Source organism: Coregonus lavaretus, assembly GCF_964263955.1.
Source record: "Coregonus lavaretus genome assembly, chromosome: 1".
Taxonomy (NCBI): Eukaryota; Metazoa; Chordata; class Actinopteri; order Salmoniformes; family Salmonidae; genus Coregonus; species Coregonus lavaretus.
In genome coordinates this window covers 49,238,582-49,255,053 of record NC_139988.1, presented here as the reverse complement: position 1 = coordinate 49,255,053, position 16,472 = coordinate 49,238,582, and the positions used below count along the sequence as shown (strand labels likewise).

Here is a 16,472-nt window from a genome sequence, read left to right as displayed (position 1 = left end):
TCAATTCTGAACAATTGTATTGCGGAAAAAAATGTAATATGATCTTGGTAATGATCATACTATCAACTCTTCTCTCTTTCGATGCTCTGCAAACCAAAAATATAGAGACTTGGTTTTGCAAAATATCAGACACCCCTGTCTTTTACGTTGGTTGCATCCACTTTGGCGCGAAATGCTGAAGCCACGCCTTCTTCATTCTACAGTCAGTCATACACAGACAGCTGCATGCTTTATGTTGTGTAACTTGCAATTTTACTCTAACGAGTTCTTCTTTAAACAAATACCCCAGGGAAATAGTTTATTTTACTACATATCTAGTTAGGCAGTTTTTCAATATGAGTTGGTAAGTTCTTCTGTTTTGTTTCAAAACGGTCTTTGTTGTGCAATCAGCTAGAGCTAGCTAAGGAAGGTTAGGTAGTAACCCTTGCTTAGTCTTCCTTGTTTAGAGATGGCTTGTTGCGGAAGCTTCCGTAGCCTGGCGTCCTTGATCAAGCAAGTCTAAACTATTCGATTTCACCAAAATAACGTTTCCAGTCAACAGAGCTATATTGAGTGTCTCTAGAACAATACTTACGATTCGAGGTTTTGAATGTGGCCTTCGCCATCAAATGAGTGTTTAAAACACGTTTGTATACAGCAGGGTCGCCTATTTTCTGCATGCTGTGCCACTGGGGCTGCCATTGTAGTCCATTCTATACCACATACATGTACCAAATAATCTTCTACATGCGGAAAATGGGAGACCCTGGATAAAAACGTGTGGAAAATGGGAGGCCCTGGATAAAAACGTGTTTTAAACGCTTATCTGATAGCAAAGGACACATTCAACACGTCGAATCGTAAGTATTGTTCCTAGAGATATTGGATATGCCTCTTGACTGGAAACGTTATCATGGTGAAACCGAATAGTTTAGATTTGGTTGATCAAGGACTCCTGGCTACCGAAGCATCCGAAACGAGCGGTCTGCAATGGCTAGTTGCGGGATGAAGCAATGGTAGCCCTAGCGCAATGACCTAGCTGGCTAGGGCGCTGGTAATAACGTTAGTGTGGTGTTTCAAAGCTAGTTATCTGAACTGCTAATTTGCCATACAGTTAACACAGGCAAGATTATTTATCAGACTCACATTCATTGAATATTCACTCACAACACAGTGTAAAGGAAGAAACCCGAAGCGTGTCTCCTCATTGTCCGAAGCCTAACGAATCGGAAAAACCCCTGGGTACGGCTATGGAGGAGACTTTGCCAGGAAATGGTAAGTAACGTTAGTTATAAACACATTCATTGGCCAGCGGTGGCTAAATAGGTAGTAGTATCATTAGCTAATTGAGAATTCTCCCCTTCATGTAAATTAACCATATCACCACTTGTTCTCAGCAGCTGCAAGTGTGAAAGCTGAAGCTGCGGTGTCTGAAGTTGTCATCACGAAAGAGATGGCGGAAGAGGAGAAGCAGTTGACGGTGAAAGGAGAGAAACAAGAAGAGGAGATTATGAAAAAGGTTTCTTAGTAAAAAAAAAAAAAAAAGTTGTAACATCTTTGAACAACTGTATTGATATTGTTGTTTGGCAAGTGTAGATGTTATTAATGCCCAACAACATTGTAAACATTTTTTTACTAGGCTCGAGAAGCTCATGAGAAGGAATCTCATGACATTCGCTTCAAGAGACTGCAACACTTGCTGGAGAAAAGCAACATCTATTCCAAATTCCTTCTTACAAAGATGGAGCAACAGCAGCAGGAGGTAAGTCCTAATACCAGTGGAATGGATATGAATATTAGAAGTAGCCCTTGCACAGCATATTGTACAACTACTACTTTTCCTGTTACAGCTCATGCGTGATGGGTGAACAAATGTGAATGAGCACAGTAATCTAGGGAGCCACTACCTTAGTCTCCCTCTGCGGTTATGTTAATCTTGAACTCTGCTGTAGCTATCCCTAATTGCTTTCCGACTCATGTTTTAATGGTCGGAAAATGCATGGAAACACGTAAAGGCAGGGGTCAAATCTACCCAAGGAGTGATAAGTCTTTGAAAAGACTTGTCTAACCGTACTTTTTCCCTGTAAACCCAGGAAATGCTGAAGAAAGAAAGACTGGAAAAGAAGGCAGAGAAGGTGAGTGAGTTTTACTTTCTTTGTTGAGTCGTTTTTTGTTATGTTTCAGTTACAATTGCTGCCAGCAGCTCCTTAATCACTGACCTTATCAACTTTTCTGTCACAGGGCATTGGCAAAAAGACTGGGAGAGGTAGGCAGCACTTGTGTCCCGTTACTTTGCATCCATGACAATTGAGTTCCTCTCTATAGTTGATTTGGAAACACAGTTTATATTGACGATTTCCGACTTAAGTTTCTGTGTTGTTGTTTTTTCAGTGGAAAAAAAGAAAAGGGAGAGAGAGGAAGATTACAAAATTGCTGATGTCATGTCTAAAGAGGTAAGGAGGTCTCTCTTTTAAAATATAGACAAAGGCCTATTTCACTCTATATTTTGGATTTTTGCATATTACATTTTTTGGCATGTTTTTGTTTCAGGAAATTATGTCCAAGGCCAAGAAATGTAAAGTGGAGGAAGAGGTAAAGGACTTTTGTTTATACACTGCGAGGGACATTTTTGTACTGATCTTTACTCTTACAGACTCAAGAAGTTGGAGAGCGTTGAGATCTCCTAGATATACCGTACCTCAAATGTCAATAATATATCTCTGTACATGAATAACAGGAGGTCCCCGGGATGAAGAAGCTGGAAGCAGAGGACATTGAAAAGATGAGTGACTCCAATGCTGACATCAAGGGCCGTCTGTCGGAGGCTGTGAGAGACAATGCCAAGCATCTACTGGACCCAGACAGGAAGGTAAACGGGCAGGCAGTGCCCGCCCAGCAGCCCCTGCTCTTCACTGGGGGAGTCATGAGGTCTTACCAAATAGAGGGTGTGGAGTGGCTCAGGGTGAGTGTGGACTGTTGATTATGCATATTTTGTTTGTTTGGTCATTGATCATAGAGATACAGTATTTCATACTATCCTTGGTGTGTTTGTATTTTTTTAAATCCAGATGTTGTGGGAGAATGGTATCAATGGGATCCTGGCAGATGAGATGGGTCTGGGGAAGACCATCCAGTGCATCGCCCATGTGGCCATGATGCTTGAGAGAAAGGTGCTGGGACCCTTCCTGGTAGTGGCCCCCCTGTCCACTCTGCCCAACTGGATCAACGAGTTCAAGCGCTTCACTCCAGAGGTAAAAACCACTCCTCGCTAAAAATAAGTGTTCAAAGTATTACATAAGTTGTGCAATTGATACCATTTTAAAAGTGAATACATGTCATGTGTATCGCCAATTACTGATTGACTTCACTGTTAAATTGTCTTTGTTCATCTTGTTGTAAGGTGTCAGTGCAGCTGTACCATGGGCCTGCTAAGGATAGGATGGCATTGTTAAAGCAGATTCGTAAGCCCCAGGGGCCTCACAACATGTACCCTGTGGTGGTCACCTCCTTTGAGATTGCCATGATAGACAGGACGTTTCTACAGGTAGGCCCACCTCCCCCACTAATATCATCTCTATGTAGGCTGTAGAAGTTACATTTATTACTTTTCTGTACTTGGTATTCTGATGTAGCCGTTGATTTGTAACTTACGATACTGAGCTCTTATCTATTGAAAGGCACGAGCATAACTTTCCTTTTCATGCAAATAATGCATTGATGTCAAAAGTAAATTTGCATAAAAGTTTGAATTATGCATGCATACTTCAAGTTGTGCAACCTATTTAACCCATTCAGCCTCTCACTGATAACCCCCCTCTTGCTTTTCCTCCCTAGCGCTTCCACTGGAAGTACCTGATCGTGGACGAGGGCCACAGGATCAAGAACCTGAACTGCCGGCTGGTGAGGGAATTGAAGATGCTGCCCACGGACAACAAGCTGCTCCTGACAGGCACACCACTGCAGAACAATCTGGCTGAGCTCTGGTCACTGCTCAACTTCCTTCTGCCTGAGGTGTTTGACGACCTCAAGAGGTAGAGGACATGTCTGTCTGTCTTTGTCGGTCTGTCTCTGTTGGAATGGGACTATATGGAATGTTTTTTAATTTTGCCTTGCTAAAAGAAAAAGTGTAATTGCACTTCACCTATATCTCTACAGCTTTGAGTCGTGGTTTGACATCGACACCGTTGGTTCGGATGCAAAAAATGTTGTGCCTAACGAACGAGAGCAGAACATCCTGCACATGCTCCACCAGGTAGGCCTCTCACTGACTAGCTCTGCAATCCACTGGGAACAATAAAATGGTTAAACAAGTAGATGACCAGTAGGGAGTTGTCCATAAACTTTCTAGTTCATCTGCAGATTCTGACGCCATTCCTGCTGAGAAGACTGAAGTCTGACGTGACGTTGGAGGTGCCGCCCAAAAAGGAGATTGTTGTGTATGCCCCACTCACTGCCAAACAGGAGTCTTTTTACACTGCTGTGGTCAACAAGACCATCGCCAAAATGCTGGGCCAGGAGAAGGTAAGGCCCTCAGTTCACTGCTACACTGTCATATGGTTATATAGAAAAACATAGGTATAGAATGGCGAAAATGTATGCATTGCCGACTTCTCAGATGTCAGACTTTGTTTGAAGGAGGTTTCTAACAGACGTGTCCCCTTTGACGTGTCAGGTGGAGGCTCCAGTGGTGCTGACGACCGACGGCAGGCCTAAGCGCAGGACCAGGAGGCCTGTGGACTACAAAGAGACTGATGGTGACACGCCCTACGACCTGGAGAAATACCTGGCGAGGGTTCAGAAGGAGGCAGAACAGAGGTCAGAATATCCTCTACTATGGCAGTGTTCTGTGTGAAGCAAACATGTGGTGCGGTGCCCATAGAAATTGAATGATTCTATTTGAATGGCTTTGCCTTTACCCACTAGGGGGTGCACTGGTCATACCAATGATAGTCTGTATATTTTCTACATTATATGAATTGATACACACACACACACACACACACACACACACACACACACACATCCATGAAGACAAACTACATGATCGTACCAATTAGATTTTTTGTGAATGTGAAACTCATTTTAAACTTGCATTTTAATGTGGCCTCCCCTTAAAATAAATTAACTAAGAAGACTTGAGGTTGATAGTTGCCCCAGCAGAGGTCTAACGTGTTGCCTGTCCCTGTCCTCTCCAGACCTGCCCCAGTGGTAGACGTGCAGATGCCCATGGACTCCCAGATCAACCTGAAACTGCAGAACATCCTCATGCTGCTGAAGAGGTGCTGTAACCACCCCTACCTCATAGAGTACCCATTGGACCCGGCCACTCAGGAGTTCAAGGTAAAGGCCCCGCTGGATTGCAATGGCTTCTGTAACAAAATTCTGTAGAAATGACACGGCCAATGAATGTTGTGTGTGCATTCGTGACTTCTCTCAGCACAGCTAAGTAGAGGCTTTGTCAGAGTGTTTAGGGAGTTAGACTGCCATTTGGTGTAGCTCATGTGTAAATACATGATCTTGTGTTTCACCCTCTGAATCTCTTTCCCTTGCAGATTGATGAGCAACTGGTACAGACCTCAGGGAAGTTCCTCATTCTAGACAGAATGCTGCCAGAGCTGAAGAAGAGAGGACACAAGGTAAACGCCCAAATACAATTATTATACTTAATGTCCTCAGTCAAGTGATTCATTTTAACTCCCCAAAATGTAGCTTGACCATGAATATGTATTTATTGAGAGATGTTTGTGACTACTTCTGACCTGACCTTGTCGACAGGTGCTGATTTTCAGCCAGATGACATCCATCTTGGATATCCTAATGGACTACTGCTACCTGCGGGGTTACCTGTACAGCCGACTGGACGGGAGCATGGCCTATCCCGACAGAGAAGAGAATGTGAGTAGTGGCAGGTTCTACTCCCCACAATGGAATTATCCTTCTTAAAGCACTCATTACCATGAAGCAGTCATAAAGCGCTTATAATTAGGGCTGCACAATTATTCAAATTTTGATCGCAACAGTCTGCAATATTTTGACGCTCCACTCCACGGTGTGTAACGTCTGTTTTTTATAGTTTACTCCGTTTGCTACTTGAGACGTCTCGCTCCCCCTCTCCTGCTGCACACGCACACCAAGCCCCGGCCCCTGTCACTCAAGGAGCGCAGTTGCTTGCCTTACCCACTTGCTGTTCCTTCCAAGTTCACTCATGGTCAATGCAACAAGATCTTGATGACAAAGATGCTGCTTTCCACTTTGCATCTTAATATAAATCCACATGCGTTTTATAATGACACTATTTCTTTGTGTATAGAACTCTCTGCAAACAGCTAGTTAGTCTTTTCTTAGCAAGTTGTGGCCAAAATAATCTGTGTTAGCCGCTAATCACTTGTTGGCTAGCTAGTTAGCTAAAGGCATTGAGCTAGAGCAAATGTAGCTAGTTAATACATTCTGATACCACTGGTGCTGTTTGCCTGGCTACCCAGACTCAGGGCTTTCTGATTGGTCCAGAAACCGATGGGTTGGGCCAGAGCCAGAACACACGTGGGTAAAGCGGCGGTTTGAAAATTCGTCATTGGCTTTGATACTCTGATTGGTTAGAGACGATCCAATCGCTGATGTCTTTGTCTTGTACAATACCCCTCGTCACCACAAACGACTTCAATGATGGCAAAAGTATGTAGCGAAATACAGAGCAGCAGAATAATTTTGTGAGTCGTCAGGCTATGGTGCTGTAGGACTAGATCAGCATATTGTTTGTGCAACGGTAAGTCGGAGAGGAATAGGCAAAGCATGAATATGTAACATTTTTCCTCTACCTTATGATTAATGTAACATCTATTCAAATCTACACGGAACAAAAATATAAACGCATCATGTGAAGTGTTGGTCCCATGTTTAATGAGCTGAAATAAAATATCCCATGAATTGTCCATATGAACAAAGAGCTTATTTCTCTCAAATTTTGTGCACAAATTAGTTTACATCACTGTTAGTCACCATTTATCCTTTGGCAAGATAATCCATCCACCTGACAGGTGTGGTATATCAAGAGGCTAATTAAACAGCATGATCATTACACAGGTGCACCTTGTGCTGGGGACAATAAAAGGCCACTCTAAAATGTGCAGTTTTGTCACAAAACACAATGCCACAGATGTCTAAAATTCAGGGAGTATGCAATTGGCATGCTTACTGCAGGAATGTCCACCAGAGCTGTTGCCAGACAATTGAATGTTCATTTCTCTACCGTAAGCCCACTCGAACGTTGTTTTAAAGAATTTGGTAGTACGTCCAAGCCTCACAACCGCAGACCATGTGTAACCATGCCAGCCCAGGACCTCCACATCCTGAGACCAGCCACCCGGACAGCTGATGAAACTGTTGGTTTGCACAACCAAATAATGTCTTCACAAACTGTCAGAAACCGTCTCAGGGAAGCTCATCTCTGTGCTCGTCATCCTCACCTGGGGTTGACCTGAATGCAGTTCGATGTTGTAACTGTCTTCAGTGGGCAAATGCTCACCTTCGATGGCCACTGGCATGCTGAAGAAGTGTGCTTTTCATGGATGAATCCTGGTTTCAACTGTACCGGGCAAGTAGCAGACAGTGTGGTAGCCCCATGATAGCGGAAGGGTTATGGTATGGGCAGGCATAAGCTATGGACAGCGAACACAATTGCATTTTATCGATGGCAATTTTAATGTGATGAGATCCTGGGGCCCATTGTCGTGCCATTCATCCGCCACCATCACCTCATGTTTCAGCATGATAATGAACGGCCCCATGTCGCAAGGATCTGTACACAATTCCTGGAAGCTGAAATTGTCCCAGTTCTTCCATGGCCTGCATACTCACCAGACATGTCACCCATTCAGCATGTTTGGGATGCTCTGGATTGACGTGTGTACGGCAGTGTGTTCCAGTTCCCGCCAATATCCAGCAACTTCGCACAGCCATTGAAGAGGAGTGGGACAACATTCCACAGGCCACAAACAACCGCCTATGCTAAGGAGATGTTGCGCTGCAATAGGCAAAAATGGTGGTCACACCAAATACTGACTGGTTTTCTGATCCACGCTCCTACCTTTTTTTTAAGGTATCTGTGACCAACAGATGTATACAGTTGAAGTCGGAAGTTTACATACACCTTAGCCAAATACATTTAAACTCAATTTTTCACAATTCCTGACATTTAATCCTAGTAAGAATTCCCTGTCTTGGGTCAATTAGGACCACCACTTTTATTTTAAGAATGTGAAATGTCAGAATAATAGTAGAGATTTATTTCAGCTTTTATTTCTTTCATCACATTCCCAGTGGGTCAGAAGTTTGCATACACTCAATTAGTATTTGGTAGCATTGCCTTTAAATTGTTTAACTTGGGTCAAACGTTTCGGGTAGCCTTCCACAAGCTTCCCACAATAAGTTGGGTGAATTTTGGCCCATTCCTCCTGACAGAGCTGGTGTAACTGAGTCAGGTTTGTAGGCCTCCTTGCTCGGACACGCTTTTTCAGTTCTGCCCACAAATCTTCTATAGGATTGAGGTCAGGGCTTTGTGATGGCCACTCCAATACCTTGACTTTGTTGTCCTTAAGCCATTTTGCCACAACTTTGGAAGGATGCTTGGGGTCATTGTCCATTTGGAAGACTCATTTGCGGCCAAGCTTTAACTTCCTGACTTATGTCTTGAGATGTTGCTTCAATATATCCACATAATTTTCCTTCCTCATGATGCCATCTATTTTGTGAAGTGCACCAGTCCCTCCTGCAGCAAAGCAGCCCCACAGCATGATGCTGCCACCCCCGTGCTTCACGGTTGGGATGGTGTTCTTCGGCTTGCAAGCTGCCCTCTTTTTTCCTCCAAACATAACAATTATGGCCAAACAGTTCTATTTTTGTTTCATCAGACCAGAGGACATTTATCCAAACACTACAATCATTGTCCCCATGTGCAGTTGCAAAACGTAGTCTGGCTTTTTTATGGCGGTTTTGGAGCAGTGGCTTCTTCCTTGCTGAGCGGCTTTTCAGGTTGTCGATCTAGGACTCGTTTTACTGTGGATATAGATACTTTTGTACCCGTTTCCTCCAGCGTCACAAGGTCCTTTACTGTTCTGGGATTGATTTGCACTTTTCGCAGCAAAGTACATTCATCTCTAGGAGACAGAATGCGTCTCCTTCCTGAGCGGTATGACGGCTGCGTGGTCCCATGGTGTTTATACTTGCGTACTATTGTTTGTACAGATGAAAGTGGTACCTTCAGGCATTTGGAAATTGCTTCCAAGGATGAACCAGACTTGTAGAGGACTACAAATTTTTTTGAGGCTTTGCCTGATTTCTTTTGATTTTCCCATGATGTCAAGCAAAGAGGCACTAAGTTTGAAGGTAGGCCTTGAAATACATCCACAGGTACATCTCCAATTGACTCAAATGATGTCAATTAGCCTATCAGAAGCTTCTAAAGCCATGACAATTTTCTGGAATTTTCCAAGCTGTTTAAAGGCACAGTCAATTTAGTGTATGTAAACTTCTGACCCACTGGAATTGTGATACAGTGAAATAATCTGTCTGTAAACAATTGTTGGAAAAATTACTTGTGTCATGCACAAAGTAGATGTCCTAACCAACTTGCCAAAACAATAGTTTAAGAAGACATTTGTGGAGTGGTTGAAAAACAAGTTTAATGACTCCAACCTAAGTGTATGTAAACTTCCGACTTCAACTGTATCTGTGTTCCCCGTCATGTAAAATCCATAGATTTAGGGCCTAATGAATTTATTTCAATTGACTGATTTCTTTATATGAACTGTAACTCAGTAAAATCTTAAATTGTTGCATTTTATATTTTAGTTCAGTGTAATTAGGCCCCCCTGGGAAACACTGACCAACACTTTGTTTCCTGCCCCTGTCACAACCCCTCCTCCCTGGCTTTTTGATTCGTTGTCATGCCAAACAACACTATTTGAGGTGCCCACTGTATTCCAACCATAGAGTTGGAATAATATCGCAAGTAATATTGCAAGTCAATCGCAATATTTGCTCAAAAACAAAAATTACATTATTTGCCCATATCGTGCAGCTCTAATTATAATAATGTAGCAGTCATTCTCCATCACTATTTATTGTGTTGTGAGCTTATCCCTCACTATATTTTTTTTGCAGATGGCAAAGTTCTCTTCTGACCCAGAGGTGTTTCTTTTCCTACTGAGCACCAGAGCAGGTGGCTTGGGCATCAACCTGACTGCTGCTGACACGGTCATCATCTTTGACAGTGACTGGGTAGGTGTAGAACTCATGCTCTCTGGCTGACCTTAACAACCGTTGCTTACTACTACATGTTTGGTACTGATTGGTCTAGTGCAACACGATAATTCATGGACTTCTTCTGTCAGAACCCCCAGGCTGACCTGCAGGCCCAGGACAGGTGCCACCGTATCGGGCAGACCAAACCCGTGGTGGTGTACCGACTGGTCACTGCCAACACCATCGACCAGAAGATCCTGGAGAGAGCCTCAGCCAAGAGGAAGCTGGAGAAGATGGTAATTCACAAGAGTGAGTAGAGTACCACTCCTCTCACATCCAGGACACATCAAAGCTGTTATTAGATTGAGGGGAATGTGAAACCCACCTGAATAGAAGGTGCATGGAAGAGCTACTAAATATGTCAGAATAGAAAACTATTGTAATAGTGATTTAGGTGATTGTGGTGCATGTGTTCCAGACCTGGATTCAAATGCATGTATATTTGAGGATCTGGTATATAAAATACTTTTTCTGTGTGTTTTCAAATACACAGTGCAGAACAAGTTTTTTTGAATGGTTATTTGTAAAAACCAAATAGTCTGCCAAATTGTATTTGACAGCAGTTTCAAATAGTTCCAGACCACGTGTATGGCATCATGTGGGTGAGCGGTATGCTGATGTGAACGGAGTGCCCCGTGGTGGGGTGGGGTTATGGTATGGACAGGCATAAGCTATGGATAACCAACCCAATTTGTATTTCATCGATGGCAATTTGAACGCACAAAAATACTGTGACGAGATCTTGTGACCAACAGTTGCATATCTGTATTCCCAGTCGTGAAATCCTAGATTAGGGCCTCATTTATTTATTTCAATTGACTGATTTCCTCTAACTCAGAGCGTTTTTATATATTTTTTCAGTATATTTAAAATACTATTTTCAAATACCTGGGTTTAAATGCATGGGAGTGTATTTGAGACATGGGGTGGCAGGTAGCTTAGCGTTTAGAGCATTGGGTCAGTAACCGAAAGGTTTCTAGTTCAAATCCCCGAGCCGAGGGTCTCTCTTTCCATTTCACACCTCACACTTGTACATGCAACATTTTCTCTTGGCTCCATGGAGGAATTTGTAGAATTGCAGGACATTTTCTTAAAAATGAAAACATTTCTCTACACCGCCAGGATGGGGGGGCCTCTAAAATCTTCTCAAATTCAACTGGCTGACCGCACTCCCTGCCACGCCCACCACCTAAGCCCCTTTTTGATCCAGAAAAAAAACTACCTTTCCAAGTGCATTTCCAAATACATTTACATATTCAACTTACTTTGAATGTATGTGAAAGTAATTGAGATATTTCAAATAGTATTTGAACGCATGTCTGGTGTGTTAATTTGAAATTCCAATTAAATTCTTGAATTCACTCATGAAGTGAAGAATCATGTTGAATTCAATTTGAATTTCCACAATCTTCAAGTTGTGGAATTGAATTGGAATTCGACAGTTTTGAATTGGAATTGTAAAAACATTTAATCTTGAACTGAATTGGAATTCAATGTTTGTACATTTCCCAGTTATGTCTATTGACACACCTGTGCGTCAATTTAAGTGGCATAAAAAAAATCCCCATCAAAATCCGGCAGTTTAAGATAGAGAGATTTGCATGGGCTTCGTCTCAATCCACCACATCAGCCAATGTCGGCCTTCCGCAGCTGCGGTGGAAGGTGGCCGAGCTACAGCTGTATTTGGCTGTAGCTCGGCCACGAGACATCCTGAAAATCGGTCTTCTCACAAACGTCTGAATGGTTTGGCCTACAAACTAATATGATCACTGTGTGGTAAGATGGGACTCTCACAAACATGATGGTGTTCTCGGTTTTGCTCTACGACCCCACAAGTATCACGGGACTTAACAAATGAATGGAAGTTTAGAGGTAGTTTTGTGCCAACAAAAATAAGGGTTTAAATATGTGTCCAAAAAAATCCCAAAATGTCCTGAGCTTCCTTATATCTCCTAGATATGGGACACACTTCAAAACCGTATTCCTTGTGATACATTTTTTTCCATTTATGAATGTGCTATTCAATGCGTTTCTATGGGCTATAGTAGTAAAGGCCAAATTCAATATTTTATCAAATAGTAAAAGGTCCTAAAATTAAAAATCAAATGACTAAATGATCCATGTTATTACCATCTTAAAACCATTCCATATGTTAACTTTGTAGAAGCCCCCTCCCCCCCAACGGTTTAGACTTTGAGAGGTTAATGTTACTAATGCACTTAGTATCAAAGCTATATTTCTATATTTCCAGTATAGCTAAGCTGTCTGAACAGTGACATGATCAGCCTAAAATCCTGAGGGAATTTGTGGAATTGTTGGGGATAATATTTAATTGAATTCTTGGAATGAATGTAACATTTGAATTGAGGAATTTAATTATCTCTGAATTCAAAGACTGACCTGGAATTTGAATTTAATTAAATGGAATTTACAGGGATATTGAATTGAATTTGTAAAATTAACACCAAACCACATTTTGGTACCTTTTTATATTTATTAGAAAAATTCAAAGGAGGAAAGGCTGAGCTCAAACAGACCAAGAGCTGCATCGACGTGTCCGAGCTGATGGATCTTCTCAACACCAGAGATTACGAGAAGTACTAGAGATTTTCTTCCATTGTTGATACATTTCACATCATATATTGTATTTTGATCTCATTGTATTTTATATTTTCATTATAAAACTCATTAGAGAAATAAACATTTAATTTAATAATTTTAATTTTAAATTAAATTTTTTTAATTTAATTTTTTAATTTATATTAGGTTGGTCAGAAGTCTATGGTTATCTAATGACTGTTTCTTGTTATTTTCAGGGAAGTGAAAAGCACCAAGGGGAAGGTCATTAGTGACAAGGACCTGGAGTTTCTGCTGGACCGCAGTGACCTACTGGGTGAGTTAAGCTGTGGGTTCTATTCAATTCACAACTACTGTCATCATGAATGAGATGTTGGGGTGCTTTCTAGAAAGTTGTCATACATGCTTCACAATATACTAAAGTCCTCTGTCTTTGTCAGGGTGCTTTACCACTGCGTAGCACCAGTGCCTCCCACCGTAACATGGTCATCCAATGAAACCTCAACGTCATATTTTCTATCATTAGAAAACCTTTTTGGGCCTCATAGTTGTATTGTGTGTGTAATGTAACCATTTGTCTCTTTCCAGACAAGGCCAAGAGGAGCTCCAAACAGGAGAAGGTTGGAGTTTTCAAGGTGATCGAAGCCAAAGAATCATCGGAGATCAGCTTGACCTAAGTTTGAAAAGCACAGACATGATACTCCTAAAGGAATAACCTAAAAAACCTTAAGCTAGAGCTGGATCCTAAGGGTCCACGACGCTGCTGTTGGTTATAGTACTGAACCAACTTAGACAGGAACCAGAGAACTTATTCAACCCATCCTCCTGAAACTACAGAGGAAAGGTTTTGATGTCATTTTCTTAACGGCTTATGGTAAATGTTTATATTTTTGTTGTGGAGTTTGTCAAATGCTGTTGGTTATGTTGGAGACTGAAACCTGTCTTCCAGAAACTAGTGTTTATATACACAGTGTACAAAACATTAGGAACACCTTCCTAATATTGTGTTGCACCCCCTTTTGCACTCAGGACAGCCTCAATTTGTCAGGGCATGGACTCTACAAGGTGTCGAAAGCATTCCATGTTGACTCCAATGCTTCCCACAGTTGTCAATTTGGCTGGATGTCCTTTGGGTGGTGGACCATTTTTGATACACATGTGAAACTGTTGTGTGAAACCCAGCAGCGTTGCAATTCTTGACACCCTCAAACAGGTGCTCCTGGCACCTACGATCATACCCCGTTCTCTTACCCATTCACCCTCTGAATGGCACACATACACAATCCATGTGTCAATGCTTAAAAATCTTTCTTTAACCTGTCTCCCCCCTTCATCTAAACTGATTGAAGTGGATTTAACAAGTGACATCAGTAAGGGATCATAGCTTTCACCTGGATTCACCTGGTCAGTCTTTCATGGAAAGAGCAGGTGTTCCTATGTTTTGTACACTCAGTGTATAATAGAGTATTTTTAAGTAATTGACAAATCGCTGAACTGACATAATGTTTGCTATGGAATTGGATGATGTTTGGACTTTTACCCATTTAGGTGCAATGATGATTAAATCACTTGAAGTAATCATTCATAAGCCCTACTTGAATTGGAATCAATTACTTTTCACAATACATGAAAGTAAATGCTGAACTCTTATATCTTGTCCAGTTCACTTAACGGGTTAATTGACACTGTATGTTGGACCAAAACTCCAAGCACTTTTATGTAAGGAAAGGTATTTATTTACAACAGAGACCATGTCCTTTTAATTGTTTTGTATGCAACCCCTTTTCTAAAAATAAATAAACTAACACCTGAATGTGTAATTATTCTAATGTGAGTTCAATTTCTTATAATAGATTAACATAGTGCTGCTTACATACAGACAGATGACGGTCTGTCAAAAGGCATATGGCAAAAAAGATGAATGCATCTTTGTCTTTGAAAGGGGTATCCATGTTTTCACATGTATTAATAAAACAACAATGTATGGTTGGGAAGTAATGTGAGCTATAAAAACAGAGTTGCGCACTCCATATGTATAGCCTAGTAATTTATTGTGTAAAAAAACAAACAACGTTTTGGCATCATTGTGCCTTCTTCAGGGTAATGTCGTGAATGCTTGAACCAGGTTATGTAGACAAAAAGTGCAATTAGTGCAACCAATGACAATACTGAGGGGTGTGTTGTAATTGATAGATTGATCAGATTGAATTGAGCAAAACTGTTAAGACAATAGCAACATACTCAATGCCTGTGTATTTGAGGGAGGAGATAGGATGGTTAGCTTCAACAAAGTGAGCTGCTACTGGATAGTTGGTGTTATTACACCTGATTGAGCTGCGGTGTTCAGCTATGCTTTGTTTTCATTGTCTTTTCGTTTGTCCTACGTAGGCTTTCCCACATGTACAGGTAATGAGATAGATTACTCCCTTTGTCTTGCATGATATTATACCCCTAACAGGGATTTTTCTACCTGTATGTGGGTGTCTGAAGAAGGATGTTTTTGTAGTGCTATTGAACTGTGCGCATGAGACACATTTGTAGTTCCCATTTGGAATGGGTGTCAAGAGTGTCTGAGTGGGCTCGGGGCAGGTCAGATCTCACTAAGCTATCCCCAATATTGCGACCACGCTTATAGACCACCAGTGGATGTTCCTTGAAGAGGTGAGCAATTTTTTTGTCTGATTGCAGATTATGCCAGTGCTTTTTCAGGATTGCTTTCATTTTCTCCGAACACTTGGTGTACTTAGTGCAAAATACTGTTGCGTTGTTTTTCTTCTTTGGTTTAGCTTTTAGCAATTCCTCTCTTGGTTTTTGAGATATTTTCATCATTGCAGCATTGAGAGTTTTATCCATGTAGCCTCTCATTTTGAATTTATCTGTCATTTTCTTAGCATTGCTGTCAGAATCTGACTGGTGGCCACAAATTCATTTAACCCTGCATAACTGGTTATATGGTAGACCATTCTTGAGGGGAAGGGGATGCATACTATCCGCACGTAGCAGGGTATTGCGGTCTGTGGGCTTTGTGTATAAGTCTGTATGTAATACACCATTCTCTTTTCTTTCTCTCATCAGTCTGCATGGTGAATTTGAGATATTCAGAGCTCTCGTTTAACAGAGTTTGTAATTCATTTAGTTCCTGCTGACTTCCTTCCCAGAGCACAAAGACATCAATCTATGTATCTCTTCCATAGGAGGATTTTTGAAAGTAGGGGGTGTGTCTCTGTTTTATAAATGAGTGCTTCCTCAAATTGTCCCACATACAGGTTCGTATAGTTGGGGGCAAAAGGGATGCCGATGGCTACAACCTGAATTTGAAGGAAAAAGTCTGACTCAAAGATGAAGTAGTTATTGGATAATACCAGTTCAGCGAGTTGCAAGATGCAATCATTGGATGGAGCAAGGGAAGCAATGTGAGCCACCAAAAGTTGACGTAAACAGTTCACATACATTGGGGTTATTCAGAGTAAAAAGAATTAGAAGAAAAGGCTCTGTCTCTTACAAGAGAACAGCAAAATCATTACAAGCACCTTCTGTCATTCAAAGATCAGCAATTGTTATACAGTGTTGAACTCGGTTGCACCTGCACAGTAGGAGCTAGTGAACACACCCTCCAT

General features: G+C 41.6%; 1 protein-coding gene across 1 annotated transcript; it reads left to right on the top strand.

Annotated features, from left to right (window-relative positions):
• Positions 1 to 205: 205 nt before the first annotated feature.
• On the top strand, positions 206 to 14,673 carry LOC311140589 (lymphocyte-specific helicase-like). The gene is made up of 23 exons (XM_084175714.1): positions 206 to 343; positions 1,154 to 1,254; positions 1,377 to 1,498; positions 1,619 to 1,741; positions 2,073 to 2,114; positions 2,221 to 2,245; positions 2,371 to 2,432; positions 2,530 to 2,571; positions 2,717 to 2,941; positions 3,048 to 3,230; positions 3,380 to 3,523; positions 3,814 to 4,010; positions 4,135 to 4,231; positions 4,339 to 4,500; positions 4,652 to 4,794; positions 5,175 to 5,319; positions 5,532 to 5,615; positions 5,755 to 5,874; positions 10,138 to 10,254; positions 10,368 to 10,527; positions 12,779 to 12,875; positions 13,095 to 13,171; positions 13,444 to 14,673. Exons 1-23 carry the CDS (start codon positions 336 to 338, stop codon positions 13,530 to 13,532), a joined length of 2,565 nt encoding a protein of 854 aa, XP_084031840.1. The 5' UTR covers positions 206 to 335; the 3' UTR covers positions 13,533 to 14,673.
• Positions 14,674 to 16,472: the final 1,799 nt, after the last annotated feature.

Coding starts and splice junctions, on each gene's coding strand:
- LOC311140589 (XM_084175714.1), top strand. Junction 1,499..1,618: donor AAGAGGAGATTATGAAAAAG/GTTTCTTAGTAA, acceptor TTTTTTTACTAG/GCTCGAGAAGCTCATGAGAA. Junction 4,232..4,338: donor TCCTGCACATGCTCCACCAG/GTAGGCCTCTCA, acceptor GTTCATCTGCAG/ATTCTGACGCCATTCCTGCT.